This window comes from Ruditapes philippinarum, unplaced genomic scaffold, assembly GCF_026571515.1.
Source record: "Ruditapes philippinarum isolate M1 unplaced genomic scaffold, ASM2657151v2 ctg8165_1_1_1_1, whole genome shotgun sequence".
In the NCBI taxonomy this organism is placed as follows: Eukaryota; Metazoa; Mollusca; class Bivalvia; order Venerida; family Veneridae; genus Ruditapes; species Ruditapes philippinarum.
Window position 1 is genome coordinate 12373 of NW_026867127.1, and position 19455 is coordinate 31827.

Sequence of the window (19455 nt, forward strand, 5' to 3'; positions counted from 1 at the left end):
AATTGATTTTAACTGCCCGGGTTGAACAATTTATTCTAACTAAAGAATAAATATTTCAAACCTACATGTATACTTTATTAATATTTACTCACAAGTCAACTACAATGTTCTGTTCCTACAATAAATGCTAAACTAATCAATCTACATGCTTACTTCAGGCAAAATTCTGGTTCAAGCAAGTCCTGCTTATATATAATAATAATAATAATAAAGATAGGTACAGTAAGTAATAATAATCAGCTACAATAAGTTATCAGAATAGGCTATGAAATAATTCAGCTGTTGGATATATAATTTCTGGGGTAATATAGGATTTATTACAGTAAATGGACAATAGCAGACTGGATGGAAATAATTCCAAATAGGGACAGGTGTAATATACTAGTTATTCAGACCAAGATGAAAGATAAAAGAGACAGAGTGTTAGCTCACCAACCACCTGATAGTTAAATGCTGTGTCTACATGTCTGTGAACTGTATCAATCTTCAAAATGCCAGCAACAGGATAAAAATCAATGTCACAGAAGCCTGAAGTACAAGACTTTGTGGAATTCAACCTAAAATATACAAAATCAAATAATAATATACATGTATATCTATGGTTCAAAACAAATTGATCTTCACATGTAGATCTTGATCAAGATTTTACACAACTCAATATAAATTATTTTCCTTGCTAAATAACGACTCAAATCAAAGTAATAATTAAATTTTAATGAATGAATGTGCGTCACTGTAAGACTATTATATTAACAAATAACTATACAAGCAATACATGTAAGACTATTCAATTATCAGATAAAATATGCAAACATGCAATACAAGAAGACAATTCAATTATCAGATAATTAAACGAACATGCAATACAGATAATGTTGAACATAAATGCAACAAGCATAAATACCCGCCTATAACACTAAACTTAAATGATATTGAATCACGACCGTAAACAAATCATGCAAAGCATAGGATGCACAACAATTGATTTTTAAACTATTAACAATAAATTAAATAAAGAAATAACTATTAAAACACAATATGAAATGAAATAAAGATGAAAGACAAATAAACAACATGAACATATGAATGTAAAAACAAAACGGGAAAAAAAATTAAATAAATAAATAAATAGATAATAATAATAAAACAACTACATAAATGGGTTTGTTGAAGGGCGGGCGGGCAAAAATGTTGTTCAAACAGTGACGCTTACAAACAAAAATCAAGAAGTGGCGCGAATAACTGGCAGTGTCGTTAAATAAACTACTACGACCAATCAAAAAACGAGATATGAGTATCCAATAAGAAAGCTTGTTAAATATTAGGCTAGAAGAAAATACTGACGAATACATAACAGGGAAGCTGTCGTCAATAATTAAATATTTTAAATATATTTAAAATAGTCCAATTATTTTCCTTGCTAAATAACGACTCAAATCAAAGTAATAATTAAATTTTAATGAATGAATGTGCGTCACTGTAAGACTATTATATTAACAAATAACTATACAAGCAATACATGTAAGACTATTCAATTATCAGATAAATATGCAAACATGCAATACAAGAAGACAATTCAATTATCAGATAATTAAACGAACATGCAATACAGATAATGTTGAACATAAATGCAACAAGCATAAATACCCGCCAAACAACAGCCAAAATAAGCAAAGGCAAAGCAAACATAAATAAAGCACAAATTAACATGCAAAGGAAATTAAACTGAAGTAGCCTCTTACCTAATAATCTTATACTGGCCTTATATCTTAAGTCTACAACAAACAGAAATAAAATTGACAAAATATTATATGATACAAAAGACAAAGTATCAAGTATCCTAAGAATTTTAACTGAACAACTAACGTGGTAAAGTGGAAATCACACGTAAGAAAAAATGCCTAAGACGATTGGAGCCTTCTGTGTTCAAATGAAGCCCACCATCTAATTTAGCAAATAAAAATCTTTTAACTTGACCTTTAAAACAAAATGGTCGGTATGATCTTATGAATTTAAAATTCAGATCTGAAGCCAAAACATCTTCAAGAAAATGATTTAATTCTTTGATTTTAATGTCTTTATCAGAATGATCCACCGGTCGAGGGAGAACAGAAGAAATAAAAATCTTAATGGAATGATTTTCATGCCTAATAGATGCAATCAAATTGGCAAAATCAGAGCCGATAGAATGAATTGACTGTCGATTACTGATATTATTAGTGCCAACATGAACAATAATAAAGCTTTTGTCATACAAATCAATTTTGTGTTGACTAACCAAATAAGCTAATCTGCCAATAGTTGCACCAGGAAAGGACTGGATCTTGACTCCCTCGACCGGAGAAATATTTTTAATGATGGAATCTCCTATAATAACAACAGGACGAATTTCTGCAAAAAAAAAAAATAATAATAATAAATAAATAAATAAAAATAATAGAAAATAGAAAAATAAAATTGAGAAGAAAAAACAAAGATTAATAACAAAGAATAGGTGATGAAAACAAATAAAAATGTAGACAAAGAAGCGAAAAATATGATATGCTGATATTTGAATATCAAATCTATCCGGAAGGTTAAGACATCCTACCGACAATAGACAAGTTTCTCCGCAAGGACGAAACGCATAATCAATATTCTTTGCAATTCTACACAAAACTGCAATAAACTGTTAAAGCAACCTAAAACAAATAAAAATGTAGACAAAGAAGCGAAAAAATATGATATGCTGATATTTGAATATCAAATCTATCCGGAAGGTTAAGACATCCTACCGACAATAGACAAGTTTCTCCGCAAGGACGAAACGCATAATCAATATTCTTTGCAATTCTACACAATACTGTAATAAACTGTTAAAGCAACCTTAATATACTACAATCTGAGACAATAATTAAACTTTTCCTTTATAACTTAACAGGTTTTTACTAACAAAACGAGAAACTTTAATCTTATCTTTAATATCATATTGAATATATCTTTTGTAAGCATCAGAGCGCCAATCACCCATTAGTTGGATCAAATCTGGTGGAATTTCTAGTCTAAATGCCAGAGTTGCAAAACCTCTTCTAAAAGAATGAGTGGAGTATAGTTTTGAATCTAAACCAATACCCTCAATAACTGAGCGCAGTTTAAGAAGAAACTTATAGTAGGTAACTGGCTTACTTGATTTCAACACAAATAAAGGAGAATGATTGGAAGCAGGAATGTGATTTATCATATTCTTATAAGCCTCAACAGGACACAAAACAGAACCAATTATTGGAGACAAAGGAGTGATAAGAATCCTTTCCCCAGCTTGAATAGTTTTAGTCCATTTCATAGAAACTAACAATGTACTATCATCAAAAGAAACATCCTTCCTTAGTAAAAATTTAGGCTCAGATAATTCCTTAGAACTAGTTGGAACGAGATTAGATTTTCTGGCCATTAAGAAAAAGGCAAAAAGAAATAAACACCAGAATGTGTAATTGTCAATACTAGAAAAGTCCAAAAATGAATGAATACTCATCAAAATATCTGGAGTTATAGGTTCTGCTTGTTTAACTATGTGCGGAATGCTTTTAGCAATACCCTTAAGAGACAAATTAAGCAAAAAGTTGTTTATATGTTCAATATTGTAACCTAATAACAGATGGACAGATCTTACTCCACTGATATAATTTTTTATTGAATCTACAGATTTAAAGGACCTGCTAAGAAACTGAGCATATAGTTGCAATGTTTCAGTTGAAGTAGGTAAACTACAAAATTTAAAAAACAAACAAAACAATAAAAAAGATTCCCATTGAACTCTTAAGTTCCTACGAGAACCAACAGCATAGGCTCTTTTGTTGGAATTTCTTAAGTCCATTCTGAGTACTTCAAGATGATTCTCTGAAAACATATATATACAATGAAGACTTAAAATCCACATTACCAATTGTTGACAAAATGAAACACAGACTCATCAACTTTCCACTCTAGCAAATCATATTCATTGGTTAACAACTTAAACTGTATTTCATGAATTGGATTCAAACCCCATCTTGATAAATGATCTGCTATTCGATTATGTTCTGAGGGTAAATGCTGTGCCTTAATTTCAAATTCATTAATTGCCGCAAAATAACAAATCTCTCTGAGACAAGACTGCAAAAAAGGACAACGTGATTTCCCAGTATTTAAAGTGATGCAGACCGACAAATTATCACAAAGAACTAAAATACGCTTGTGCTTAAAATTGCATCCCCATAAATGAACACATACAACCAAAGACAACATTTCAAGTGCCCCAATATGTAACTGTTTTCCTAAAATAAAAGAAGGAAAAACAGAATGAAAGAAATTACCCTTCCAAAAACCACCACAAGATTCTAAACATGAATCTGAAGAAAATATAGCATCTGGCTCTGACCACGAGCCCAGTGAAATCAAAGATACTCCATTATATAAAGGTAAAAATGTACCCCACCACAGGATATCTTTTGTAACCTCCTGAGGAATATCAAAAATCATATTACTGGGAGAACCATGCAAATCTCTTAACCAGTTTAACAATCGACTAACAAACACCCTACTGGATTTAACACAAGAGCCAATAAAATTCAGTTTACCCAGTAAGGACTGTACTTCCTTAATAGAGGCTTTTTCTTTATGTAACCAAAGTGAAAGAAGAATATTGATTTCTTCCAGTCTGTCTGGAGTGATCTCCATGGTCATTTCTGAAGTATTAAATAACACTCCTAAAAAGCTCATTACACTGGCAGGAGGACAGCTTTTATCTACGGACTCTTCAATCCCACTATATTCTAAAACCTTTCCTAAAGTAGAATAAGCCATATGAGCATTCTCGGGTCTCTCAACACCTGCAAAATCATCCAGATAATTGAGAATACAAATACCAAAATTATATAAAATAAATGCTAAAGCGTTAGTCACCCTTTGACAAATAGCAGCAGCACTGCGTAAACCCATTGATAAAACTGTATCACAAAAAATATGCTTATCCCAAACAAATGGTACTAGATTGTATTGTGAAGGACATATGCTTATTTGTCTATAAGCACGTCTTAAATCTTTTTTAAACATTAAACATCCTTGACCTTTGGCTAAAATAAGTTTAATAAAATCATCAATCTTTGGAAATACTAAAGAAATAGATTCCCCTAAATATACGTCTTTGTCAATGTAATCATTCACAGCATTGGAAGTAGAACTACTGAGATCCAAAATAACCCTTCTCTCAGAAACTGACTTTTTAGGAACAGAATTTAAAGGTGAAATCAAAAGATTATCATCAAACGGGTTATTTTTAAAAGGACCAATGACAGCTGCATGGCTTAATTCCTTGACCAAATATTTTTCAATTTCAACAGGAAATTCGGTAGCTCCTTTATAGTTCTTATAATGTGATACATTTTTAGTTGGCTTTAACGTATTTTCATCACCCTGGAAACCCAAAGGAAAACCAAACTCTAACAAGTCACAAACAAGTAAATCTTTGTAATCAAAATGCTTCAGACAAGTACGCAAATAATCAGTATTAATCCTGTCGTTTATTCTAATACGACAACTCTCAAAATTATATTTGCCTGACTGTTTAACAGCTTTATGAATTCTAACCTTATGTAAAGATTGAGAAACACTAGGGCCCTTTTTAATTTCCATACAAAGAGAACATTTATTTGTATGATTACAAATATGTGACTCTAGCGGACTTTCTACCTTACTTCTTATTTGACTGGAATGTGAATTCATTTGATATTCTAACAATCTTGTAGATTTATTAGCACAAAGAAATTTTGGTAAAAAGATATCTTCTAATTTATTTTCATCCACAAAATTAGAATTTACATTACATTGTCACGCTAAAGTATGTGGACAAGAAGAAGAGCTCTCAGGATGTTGAAGTTTAACCTTATCTTTAATCCAACATGTGGCACAAATATGCTGAGCCATATGCATTTTTCCCCGAACAACAATCATGTGATTATGTTTTTGTTCGCATCTATTTCTTTGATATGCAGAACAAAACCATACTGGAGAACTGTCCGTGTCAGCAAATGGTTTGGAATATTGAGACGAAGGATATTTTTTGGGTTTGGCGCCCTGCTGCAAAGAACTCTTACTAGAAGAGTAATTGGAATTAAATAATACTAATTCTAAATAAGTGAAATCATCATTCCAAGATTTAGAACCTAGTTCAATTTCCCTAAGGACAGCGGCGTAGTATGATTTTAATAGTTTAAAATCATGAGATGTATTCAAATACATAATTCTTTTTAAAAGAGCTAACCTTCCGGTTTGCTCAGAACCCTTTGTTTTGGGGTCCGAAATTATCTCTAATTCCCCAGCGACAAACAAGTTTAGATCTAAATTTTGAAAAGAAATATCATGACTAACAAATTCATATCGTAATTGTGAATGTGGATAACGCTGCTTGTATCTAATTTTGTCAGAGGATTTCTGAACAATACCCGACTTTTTACAAGATTTTTTATGCTTATTTACAAGTTTTTTCTTCTTATAACTAGACCCTTGAACAGATTCTTCTTCACTATCCGAACTGGATTCTACATCATTACTTGATGACGAAATGTCCGAATCACTGCTGTCATCCGAACATACTTCAGATTCACTGGAACTGAAGAGACCAATTTTTTTGGATTCCTTTTTTGCTTCCTTCTTGAGCTTTTTTAAGCCTCTCAAATCTTTAATTGTCAAATCTGACGATGAAATTTTATCTAAAAGTTCTGTATTTTTAACTGAATGTTTTGCTTTACCTTTTAAAGCCTTGACCTCTGCCCTTTTCTTGTTCAATTTTATGCGGAGCTCTTCCTTTTCCTGCTGTTTCTTTAGCTGAATTTCTTCCTTCTCTAACTGTTCTAGTTCAGCCATCATCTGCAACATATCGTCGTCCTCGCTGATATTTTCTTCAACAAACAACAAGGAGGAAACGGACGTGGACTTTTTCTCAACTTTCACCGGTTGCTGAGTTTGTAAATTTTCCGGCTCTGGATCCGAATCTGCGTCCCCTTCGTGCATTTTTCGGTAATTTGGCCTGTTTCCTTTACGCAAATTTGACATAATTATTGGAAATACTCTGGCTGCATACCAATTCTTCTCAAACAGAAGTAAATACCAAAAAGTTCAACAAAACTCGATTCTTCTAAGATGAAAAACTTTGGCAACAATTCTGCTCTGCTGCATACAACAGTTCAAAAGTTCACAATACAAATAAAATGTTCGTTACCCTCCTAGCCAAAAGGCTATGAAAGTTTGATCGAAAACTTCTTTAGCTTTTACATTTCAAACGAAGACATCATCTTGTACAATTGATAGTTCAATTCTTCTTGTTACAAACTACTGCAAAAATGTTGTTCAAACAGTGACGCTTACAAACAAAAATCAAGAAGTGGCGCGAATAACTGGCAGTGTCGTTAAATAAACTACTACGACCAATCAAAAAACGAGATATGAGTATCCAATAAGAAAGCTTGTTAAATATTAGGCTAGAAGAAAATACTGACGAATACATAACAGGGAAGCTGTCGTCAATAATTAAATATTTTAAATGTATTTAAAATAGTCCGATAAATGAAAAAATCAACCTAGATCTACATTTTACAATATAACAATAAAATGGCACTTGATACTAATTAAAATGAATAAGACACTAATCCAAAATATGTAAACACTGAATAATTTTAACTGTTTAAAGAATTTACAAATTACACTGTTTGTTTACAAATGCTCAAAGTCCACAAATATATTGTTGTAGTCTAAATGGTCCGAAGAAGTGAATAATCCAACGTTGATATATAAATAACAATAGGTACCTTTAATTAATCAAATGTTAGAGCTCTTTAAAATAAATAGAAGAATAATAGTTGAAACTTTTGTTTGTTTTGATGAAATTCCTTAGGAGTACCCGGTCACCGGAAATAAACAAGAAATATATAAGCCGTTCTGATTGGCTGGAGTCGGGAATTCCCTACGTCACCGTCTGTGTTTGTTGTTTCGTCCCAAATAAATTCGTACCATGAAAAACCAATTCAAACATAAAAATCCACACTGGCCACCAATGTCGTATGGTCCTTTTTCAAATGTAGGAATGGTCTGTTTATGCCTGTAAGGACATAAAACATACGCCTTGATAAATAAATAAACAAGATAAACAATTTCTGGCGCAAACCAAGAGAAATATTTATACCAAAGTGCATAAATACAGATCCGAAATACATAAACGATCAATGGAAATATGCATGATAATGAAACATAATGAATAACAACAATTACCTGTAAGGACATAAACATACGCCTTGATAAATAAATAAATAAACAAGACAAACAATTTCTGGCGCAAACCAATAGAAATATTTATACCAAAGTGCGCATGCGTGAGGTGGATTTTCCGGGAAGTTTGTAAAAACTGAGGCCCGGCATGCAAATTATGTCAAATGAAATATGAGAAATTAGTTGTTATAATGAGATGATGAAATGGAATGATATAGGAATGATATGGGATAATGGATTGTATATCGGACTGTAAACAGACAAATACAAGAGATATATATACAAATACAAGGACAAAATGATACATGAAAACGATATTCAAAAACACGAATATCGACCACATGACACAATGATAGACCCTTTTGTTCGCATACATTTGTGCAAATGCCGATCAGCATTGTTATTCAGAAATTAAGTCATAATATGATGCGAGGAATAAGTTAGGACATTTTCTTTGAAATGCAAAAGTGTCTCAGTTTTGGTCTAAAAACTGATTTTACGGAGGAGCATTAATTAGTGCCAGGTGTATGTTTTTATTAACTCGAAATTTCGAGATGTCTTACTCGAAATTTCGAGTTGATAAAAAACATACAACTACTAACCCGAAATTTCGACTTATTAACTCGAAATTTCGACATACTTACTCGAAATTTCGAGTTACTTATCTCGACTTTTCGACTTACTAACTCAAAATTTCGACTTATTAACATTTCAGAATGGACAAATTTATGAGTTACCAAGAGTATATATAGATAATATAAAATATAGTAGGGAGTGCGGTTGAACGATGGAGATGGAGAAACGGGTGCCTGGACAAACTATTAAAGTTAAACTTAAACTTAGTAATGGCATGTACACGCCCGACCTAACAAACACAAGGGTTCCTTTAATTTGTACGTTCGGGCGTTCTTCAGACGTTGTATTGTATTCTACTTGTTCGACCATATCTTTTCACTTATCATATAATTCTCATCCATGTGAATAAAACGATCCTATACTTCACGTGTGGGACATCTGAGGAAAGTATCGCGGATTGACCAAAATAGAAGTGCTGGGGCTTTTGTCAAATTTGTTGGACTGACTATATTTCTTGTAAAAACGGATGCTTTTCTATTATTCCCAACATGTATATAACAACAAGTTCCACTTTTATGAACTTTTATCAACACAATATGAATCAAAGTCTTATTAAATAATGAATAATGTGACAAAAACATTATTAGTATAAAGAAACGTGACAGACTAACTGGGGTATACACGCCATTTAAAACTTATTTAACACATGAATGATGCACAGTTTACAATAGGGTGGGTTTTGGACTTGTTGTATCTCCACATGATGGTTGTATGTGTGCTTTAACAAAAGAAACATCCGGTTAACACGGAAATGTGGAAAGTGTGATTTTACACTACCCCCCTCCCCGCCCCCCCCCTCAAGAAAAAAAGCGAAGGATATGTTCAGTATGTGACCCTTTTAAATTGTTTTGTTAAATACATAGGTGCTCTGTCAATGTGCAACAGCTACACACGAAAGATAGTATCTCGAATTCAATCCTTGCTTTCACAGGTAACCAATGAAAGTCGTGCAATATAAGTCGAAATTTCGAGATAAGTAACTGGAAATTTCGTCTTACTAACACGAAATTTCGACTTATGAACTCGAAATTTTGAGTTAGTTACTCGAAATATCGAGTTAGTAAGTCAAAATTTGGAGTTAGTAACTCGATATTTCGAGTTAATAAAAAACATACACCTGGCACTAATGCTCTTCCGTAGATTTCAGACTAAGGAGGACTTTCTTTTCATTAAACGCAGCCTATTTGAATATACATATTATTGTTCACTTTATAAAATAATTCATTTTAGTTCGATTCTGATGGAAGCTATAGCTATATAAGCTTATTGAAACACTCTCGAATCCGTTCTTTGAACCAATCAGTACTAATCAATGAGTGTAAAGTTTATTGATCGCGGAACCAACGGCTTGCCCCCGACGGGGTTTGAACAATGCGGTCAGAAATCTTTAGATAAATACTACGACGTGTAACTAACAACTCGGACCGGCTATGCCGCCACATTTATAGACTATCGGTAGAACGTTTGAATCTTATTTATTGTATATAATGGATACTGAGTACACTAAATATAGATCTAAAAACATATCAACTGATAATGAAAGACAATAAAAACAATGTTTTGTTATATTTTATTGTACTGTATTGTATTGTATTTATAAAAATATTTGCGAAAATCCCGAAAAAAAACCGTAAAGAAATAAACCGATGTCCGTTTATTGTATTTCACGTAAACAAAAATAATTATATCACGACGAAAAAAAATATTGTTTTTATCGCAATGCAGTTACTGTCGTGTATTATATTCTTAATCCAGGTATTAAGTCACTAAAAATGAATCATTTCACTCTAGTATATTTTAATAAATTTTTATTGAATAAATTTTGTAGTTAATAAATGCAAAATGAAAAAGAAATAACCTATACTTAGATGGGTGAACGATCAAATCTGACAACTTCCGGTTTACTTTATGACCTGTTTGACAAGTATATGATCAGCCGAATGACTTCTGCGGTTTGCCCATAAGGTAAGTTTTAAAGCAATATAGGTTACTAAATTGATGAAGAATAATAAGAAGTTTTATTTATAGGGATGTCAATTCGTTCCTGAGGGCTAAACTTTTTACTAATACTTTCGAAGTAATTTGACACATCTCGAGTCATTTGGTTCCCAAGATGTTTCGACACTGGCTTAGTCTGAATTTTACACAGATGTCTGCTTTCACAGGGAAAACCGACATAGGCCTTCAATTTGTTGGGTTAGTAACGCCCATAACGTCTCTTTACCAAAAGGAGCCCATTCATTTTTATTTCAGTGTAAGTTTCATTTTATTTTTATCTTACATGTTTTATACATTAAGTAATTCAACAAAAAAATGATTCTTTGAAAGATTTTAAAAAAGTAATTTAACGCTCAATATCAGCTGTTAAGCTGTTTACTTTAGCCCCTGCAAAAACTGAAGATCTTCTTAGACATTAGAGGAAATTTACATGTAGAAGCAATGTCCTATTATTTCTGACTAAACTCTAATTGATTGCTAGTTGATTCTTCATACCCACAAATGACAAAGGAACATCATTGTCAGTTTTTTATTTTACCCTCACCACCATGATCATTGTTAACTTGAAAAATCTCTAGGCACTGAAAAGGATTGAACCTCGGACCTCTTGATTACAAAGCAGACACACAACCATGTAGCGGAAAGGTCAACACAATATCAAGGCTGTTGTGAATGATCTATACCTATAATCACTACATGGTTGAAGTAATTTAATCAGTTTTAATTAAATCAAACATTAACAATTTTTGATGTATTGATATTCACATTTTAACATTTTATTTACAAATATACATGTGATATCATGATAAAATGATTGAACATTTCTTATTTAACTGATAATATTGGTGAGTATTATGAAGAAAATATATTATGATAAATTTTCAAATGTTATATCAGAACATGCTGTACACAATCATATATAATATATATATATATATATATATATATATATATATATATATATATATATATATATATATATATATATATATATATATATATATATATATATATATATATATATATATATATATATATATATATATATATAAATTTGGAGAAAATAAACGTTCATACAGTGCTAAAGTATAAATACCCAAGTACTTTCGGCGTATTATGCCTTCATCAGGGGTGTATTACATGTATAATGTGCACACAATCGAGCACAAAATCTCAATACGTGTGTACTGTATAGTATCAAAAATTGAACTGAAACACAGTCGCTAGAAAGGTGATAAAATTACATCGATTATGAATAGACCGTTAGACCACAGCTGTTTTCTCTCGGCCAATCAGAGAGGCTAAAAAGTGTTTGATATATCCCATACATCACAGTAAAGTGTTTGATATAACTATCATGTTTGTATTCAACTGAAAGAAAACCCCGTTATGTGCACGCTTTATGCGGGGAAAATTTATATGTATATAGTCAAGTTCATAGTGTAATTCCCTTCTTAAAATTAACAGATAGCAATAGTCCTTTCACCAATTTATTTCGACATTTCATCATTTTACAAGAATAGTTACTGTATTTGTAAATAAGAAAAAAATAGCAATAATGATGTGAAATGCGTTTATCTATCTATTTAAATCTATATATGTATCTAAATTTTACGACGGCTTTTGTGCTAATATTTTCAGGCACTGTGATTTCAATAATCGCATCCTGAATTATGCCCGGCTTACTCTTAATAGCAGACACTGTAGATGTACTTTGGGAAGAGGGGATTCCACTGGTGGGCAAGGGGTGGAGTTTCCGAACGGTGACTGGGCTGCGGTTGCAACGCTAAGGAAATTCTATGCTTTAAGGCTTCAGAGGGACGTCTGTAATATTTTTTCAGTTCATGAATGAAGTAAAAAAGTCAATGCAGGATGTACATGTATATAAAGCATACAATAAATAAACGAATCTATACGTCAAGTAAAATATTTCAACTTCAGCCGAACAACCAATAAATATCTGAACCCTAGTGTTGTTTAAGCATTAAGGAAAACGTTTAATGAAAGTTACCTGCCCGTTTCTCCAACGACCCCACTCTTGATAAGTAGCCATCGCCCATGATTTCTGTCTAAGAGTATATTTCGGTAAGCAGTCTTGCGTTCGGACAGCGCTGTGTACGGTGTTATGTCATTAAATCATTTAAATGAGGAATCAACAGGAATAACAACAAAAATCTCCCAAGTTTCGAAATTATAATGTTATCACATTCAGAAATGTTAAATTCTTCCCAATTTTCTTCTGACTGCACCTTTGCGATCTATCTATCATTCAATAGATTGTGTATTCAGTAACTTATGAAAGAACATGAATTATGCCATTTTCTCGTGCATTTTTGCCTACAATAAGGCCATATAGATTGAATAAGAAATATTTGGATATCCCTATGTAACTGTCGGAGAAAAAAAACGTTTACGCATGTTTAATCTTCACCTTAAACAGAGAAAACTACCTGTGGTCTAAGTCAGATAGATCGCTCGTACCAGTTGGATGTGAGATTTATCAACTCGCTTCGCTCGTTGATAAATCTCACATCCAACTGGTACTCATGATCTATCCTATACTTATTAAATGGTCATTGTGTAGTACTTTACAAAAGAGAATATAGCCTGCGGTCAATATGGCATAAACTCGGTTAAATATATTTATAAAACTGTGTTTAAAAGAAAAAAAATATATATAAACTAAAAAAATAAAACTTCACATATAAGGGCGTTTTGTGTTTTTATTACTATAAGTATGATGTAAGAAAATGCAAGTTACAAACAGTATGATGTTATATGAAGTGGAAATTTACGATAAGGTGAAAGTAAAAACGAAGCTCTCAGGCAAGGGAAAAATAGCCCTCCCGACACCGCCTGATGACTAAAGTTAGGTTTTAAAGTATGTCAAGAATGGGCGAGAATAAGTGTGTAAATTAGTCTCCTTTATTGATTCCTGATGGCTCTAGCGTATTCAGTCGGCGAATCCAGTATGTCTCGCGTGATTTCCGTGTTATATCTGACCACTTTGTGTTATGTTCAATACAACAGAGGGACACGTCTTTAAAACTGTGTCCCTCAAGGTGAAAATGTTCAGCAACTGGGGATCTGTTAAATTTTCGCGTTTTCCAGTCAGAGCGGTGTAAGTTCATTCGTTTATTTAATGGAAGTTTGGTTTCACCGACATATTGTTTGTTACACACTTTGCAAGAAATAAGATAAATAACGTTAGCCGTTTTACAATTCACTATGCCTTTGAGAGATGTTTTGGCCCCTATTTTTGAAGACACAAAACGCCCTTATATGTGAAGTTTTATTTTTTTAGTTTATATATATTTTTTTTTCTTTTAAACACAGTTTTATAGATATATTTAACCGAGTTTATGCCATATTGACCGCAGGCTATATTCTCTTTTGTAAAGTACTACACAATGACCATTCAATAACGGTCTATTCATAATCGATGTAATTTTATCACCTTTCTAGCGACTGTGTTTCAGTTCAATTTTTGATACTATACAGTACACACGTATTGAGATTTTGTGCTCGATTGTGTGCACATTATACATGTAATACACCCCTGATGAAGGCATAATACGCCGAAAGTACTTGGGTATTTATACTTTAGCACTGTATGAACGTTTATTTTCTCCAAATTTATTGTTTTTTCCACGTTCTTGTATCCTTCTTTGGATCCAGTGTTTTTGAAAGGTATTTTGTAGATGCAAATATTTTTCACAAACCTATATATATATATATATATATATATATATATATATATATATATATATATATATGAACACTATAAATGAGCGTGTACAGCATGTTATGATATAACATTTGAAAATTATATATATAAATATATATATATATGAAAAAAAATATAATGCATAAGATGTTCAAAAATATTCGTAATTTATAACAAATACTAATACAAATCACCACAAAGAAAAGATAAATATTATTTCGCCTTAACTAAAAACTGAAATAAAGACTTACTGCAGACTTTATATTTTATGTGCATATGTCTTTGAGTTCTATTCTTGAAAATGTTATTATTTACTCAGTTTACATTACACGGCGCTATGTCACAAATTTCATATGATATTCCAACGCTACGCGCTCGAGGTGTTTTGAATTTCGTGACCAGGTCTTTCCCCTACCGGAATATCGATGTACGAGGCGGATTTCCAACTTATGCACAGTAATAGTTTTGGCTTGAGCAATGGCCGATCCGTTTCATATAACGAATAAATATTATTTTCAACACAGCGCATATATACGGGTAAAAAGTTTATATTAGCTGTCTGCTTAAGAATAACAGATATTTTGCATTTAAGTCAGCTTTTTCCGTAGAAAGTAATAATTAAAATGATAAATGTGAAATGTGTCAATTTCAAAGTGAATTGGTTTGTAGGAGGTATGAAAACAATGAATAATTATGTTGATAGTAGTTCGTATCAGACATTTCGTCGGGCAACGAAATACTTATATATTTTTGTTGGCAAGTTTGAGATTACATATATAAAAATATGTTTTAGAACAAAATATTTTTGGTCATCATAATGTAAATATTCATACTAAATCCTTAAAACTTTATTTACATTTTTTTTCAAGCAATATATTTAAAAATATTCTAATGTTACATTTTTATTGTTTCTATCGAAAATTGAAACCCTTATGGAAAATATGACCATTGTAGTAGACCAATCCACTATTTACGCATCTTATGCATTTTGTGTTTTTTAAATGTCGTAATAAGTATGCTATAATAATGTGACTAACATAGTGTGATATAAAAATGGACTTACAACGTCCATTATTTGTCATATTGTGAACTTAATAAATGTCATTATATTGACGGGACTTTTTTAAAGACTGTATTCTATCCTTGCACCGGTATTACAGTTTCGCGCCAATATTCAAAAGACCAGCGTGCTTCACTGATTGCATACTGCACATTTTCTAAATAAGGAAATATTTGAATTTAACGTCACATTCACTTCAAATGGGCTGGGCAGGGAAAACTTATCGTTATATATGTAAGAGTTGTATGTTATAATTGAAGCCATTGTGTCGTACAGACCATTAACAAAAACATATTTAAAAAATAAGTTCATCTCGACCATATATTGAAGAATTGGAATCATATATTGACAAAATCAACTTATATATTGCTAACTCGGTTTCATACACTGACAGTATGGTTTCATATATTGTATCTGTGGATTAATATAATGGATTCCGGTTAAATAAGAAGGTGTTTTCAATTCATATATAGTCGAAGTGAGCTCATATATTATCCAAATGGTTAAATAAATTGAAAAAGAACAATATCAGACAGCCATGGCTTTCCATACAACAGCCAAAACTAACTCTCTTAAATCAACCATATGCCAATTTTGGAAGCAGAAACTAATATGATAGAGATGAAAGCTCGTTCTTGCATATTGTTGATGAACAAGTTAAAGTAAAATTGTAAACAAAAATCCATCGGAATTTATCTATAACGTTGAATTAAGTTATAGTTATTATGTATAAACGAGTTAGTTACCAGGATATGACACTGGCTGGGGCGACATCGGGCGGTGTTTCTGTTAAATAATATCGAGGCCGATAGGGCGAAGCTATTTTTATGCAGAAACATGACAATAAAAAAATGGCATAATGTCACTTTAACAGGCGAGCTGATCAAATAAACGTGTCATGTTCTTAAAGAACGTTTCTATATTTTTTGTTCTATGTATTGCATTACCATGTTCAATTCAAAAGTTTTATTGCAATATCTAGCAAACGGACAATTTTGATTTTTTCTTGAAAATTTTCAATTAGCATTGCCAATTTATTAATAGTTAAAAGCTTACATAAACAGATAAAGTTATATAAGAAAAATGGCTACAATTAAGAGATGTTTGACAAAACCTGCTGTATTGATCTGTTATTTAAAAAAAAATAATTAAACAGTGTTTGAGGATTGAATTCAGTATGATGTATATCAATTTTACATATTTTATTTAACATGATCAATCGTTTGTCGTTCTATCTGGCGAAGTTAAAAGTATCCTTACAGTTATATACGCGAAATGGCTAGAATTAAAAACTGAATGTATTGAAATGTTATTCAAACATCAACAATGTTTATTGTATATGAATTCAATAGGATTTATTACAATTTTACATATTGCATAAGCATGTCCAATCATTTTTCGTGCTTTCTATCAATATTATGAGATTTGTTTTGAAACACGTTATCGAATCATTATTGAACATTAACATATTAATTAGATTTGATTTACAACTCAGATTGATAATGCTTGACTTTACGTAATTATCTTAATCATCTTCCGTGCGAAAGTATATTAAATTAATTGTAGTGAAAAAAAAATCATAACAACTTTTTTGTATTGCCCAAAATGTTTAGATAACCTTATTAAGTATTTTAATTATACATGAACATGTATCAACTGTATAACTGGATAATGAAGTTTTGTTTGATTATTTTATTATTGATTTAAACACTCCGAAAAAAAAAACTTATAAACAACGACCTCTTTTACAAATTCCATCAACCTCCGATGTTTCGAGGAGTTATTTTATTTCAATCCTTCTTTACCACTGTGTTTGTTTTATTTAAAGAGTCACACGTTAATCGTCTTTTTAATTGTGTGGTTCATAAAATAAATAGCACACGCCTTGATAAAGATGGGGTTAAACTTGAATATTAGTAAACTTTGTGCAACAGTTGATTTTTTTATTCATTTATTTATCCTTTTTTCTTTGAAATATGTTGATATTCTAGAATACAGATTTAAAGGCAACATTTCCTTTTTTTGCAATCCAGAAAATACTCATAAACAATTAATTAAATATATTGTCCGTCCATACTCCAATTCAATGTGATTAATTTAATGTGATAAACAAGAAACGCTTTGATTTTCATGATCGTAATAGGATATTCTTTGATTTGATTATATTTGTTTATAGGCAAGGTAAATATTTGTTTTAAAAATTCCGCGAACAGCAGTCATTATTAGAAGTCTCTGGCAGATACACTATACAATTACAGTTTGATATTTAAGAGAGATACTTTATACTTTATTTTGAAAATTAAGAAAAAACGAAAGAAAAGAAAAAGAAGACAAGAGGAAGAAATAGTAGAAGAAAATTGTCTTTTTTTTCATTTTCTCGTATCTCATTATGTATATATATATATATATATATATATATATATATATATATATATATATATATATATATATATATATATATATATATATATATATATATATATATATATATATATATATATATATATATATATATATATATATATATATATATATATATATATATATATATATATATATATATATATATATCGAAATACAGCATCCGTTGCCGGGTGGTTATGGTCGAAAACGTCAGGTCACTCGCCCTTTCCCGCGGTGGATTCGAAGCCCACCAACAACGTTGGATTCTTGTGAGCATACTTTCCAGCAAGCTTATAGAACGTCGGTGGTTCTACTCAGGTTTGTGTCTGAATTGATGCACGGTGGAGCCCATGAGATCTTCCTTTCCTCTACTATAGATGGATGATCGTCAAATCGACTTTGACAATGTTGTTGCGACATAAAAACCAAACAAAGAAACAAAAACTAATAAATTAGATACATTTTGTTTAGTTTGGTATTAGACATAACATATCGATTCTATCAAATTTGACTTTATACATAATGCCTATTTGATACGTGAACAATTAAAAATTAAATTTATAGTTTTCACGAAAGGTTTTCTTTTCAGTGACTTTGTTTTAAGTTCTAAAAACTAGTCAATAATCATTTACATGAACCTTTATCTTTTGCTTCTGTTTTTTTTCTGCGCAACTGATATGATAATATTTTTTACATTATTTTTATTTTATTCCGAATGCATTAAAACCATTTGACATGCTTTATGGTAGAACGCGACACTTTGCGAATTTTTTAGTAGCGTCTTCATAAACTGGCATGTAAAACATTGACCATATTTCTGATTATATTCCGTTGATTTTATTCCAATAGTTTCATCCAATTCGTGTTCACACGACGTCGAAGTTGACAATCAAACCCGTTTCTGAACATGACGTCGTTGCGTATCCTTGGCAACTGTTACGGGTATTACAACGCAATAGGCGGACAAAATATCTTAAATTCTAAAACATTCGAGACGGAAATAACTTTTTCCTTTAAACTGATTTAAAAAATTGTCAATTTTGTGTAAAATTTGACGTTCAGTTTAGCCCCATTCAAGCGACTGTAAAGCGGCTTATAAAAAATTCATGAAAGAAATTGTTGATTTTTTTCTTGAAACGTCCTTTAAAATGTATAATCAGTCTAAATGACTAAAAAACGTAGTTACTGTCAGTTTTGTGAGAGTGATTCCCCCTTTTTCATGCCTATATAACACATAATTTTTGAAGTCCTCAAAAATATTTTATGTAATTTAAATTTCTTAACAGGAATTATGTACATGTATTTGGAATTAATATTCTGTTTCTGGCATACATACTTAAACAGTTCTTTGTCA

General features: G+C 31.2%; 1 protein-coding gene across 3 annotated transcripts; it reads right to left on the reverse strand.

The window, feature by feature from the left end:
- Nucleotides 1–668: 668 nt before the first annotated feature.
- LOC132734924 (uncharacterized) lies at nucleotides 669–7577 on the reverse strand. 3 transcript variants are annotated; one of them, XM_060721806.1, is made up of 3 exons: nucleotides 6765–7577; nucleotides 2279–2391; nucleotides 669–1775 (listed from the first exon to the last, which is right to left on the reverse strand). In XM_060721806.1, the coding sequence occupies exons 1-3, from the start codon at nucleotides 7066–7068 to the stop codon at nucleotides 1770–1772; spliced, it is 423 nt and encodes a 140-aa protein (XP_060577789.1). In that variant the 5' UTR covers nucleotides 7069–7577; the 3' UTR covers nucleotides 669–1769. The 3 variants fall into 3 exon arrangements, with proteins under 3 accessions (XP_060577789.1, XP_060577788.1, XP_060577786.1); XM_060721805.1 differs by lacking the exon at nucleotides 2279–2391; XM_060721803.1 differs by lacking the exons at nucleotides 669–1775; nucleotides 2279–2391 and adding an exon at nucleotides 2879–3876.
- Between the last annotated feature and the right edge of the window lie 11878 nt (nucleotides 7578–19455).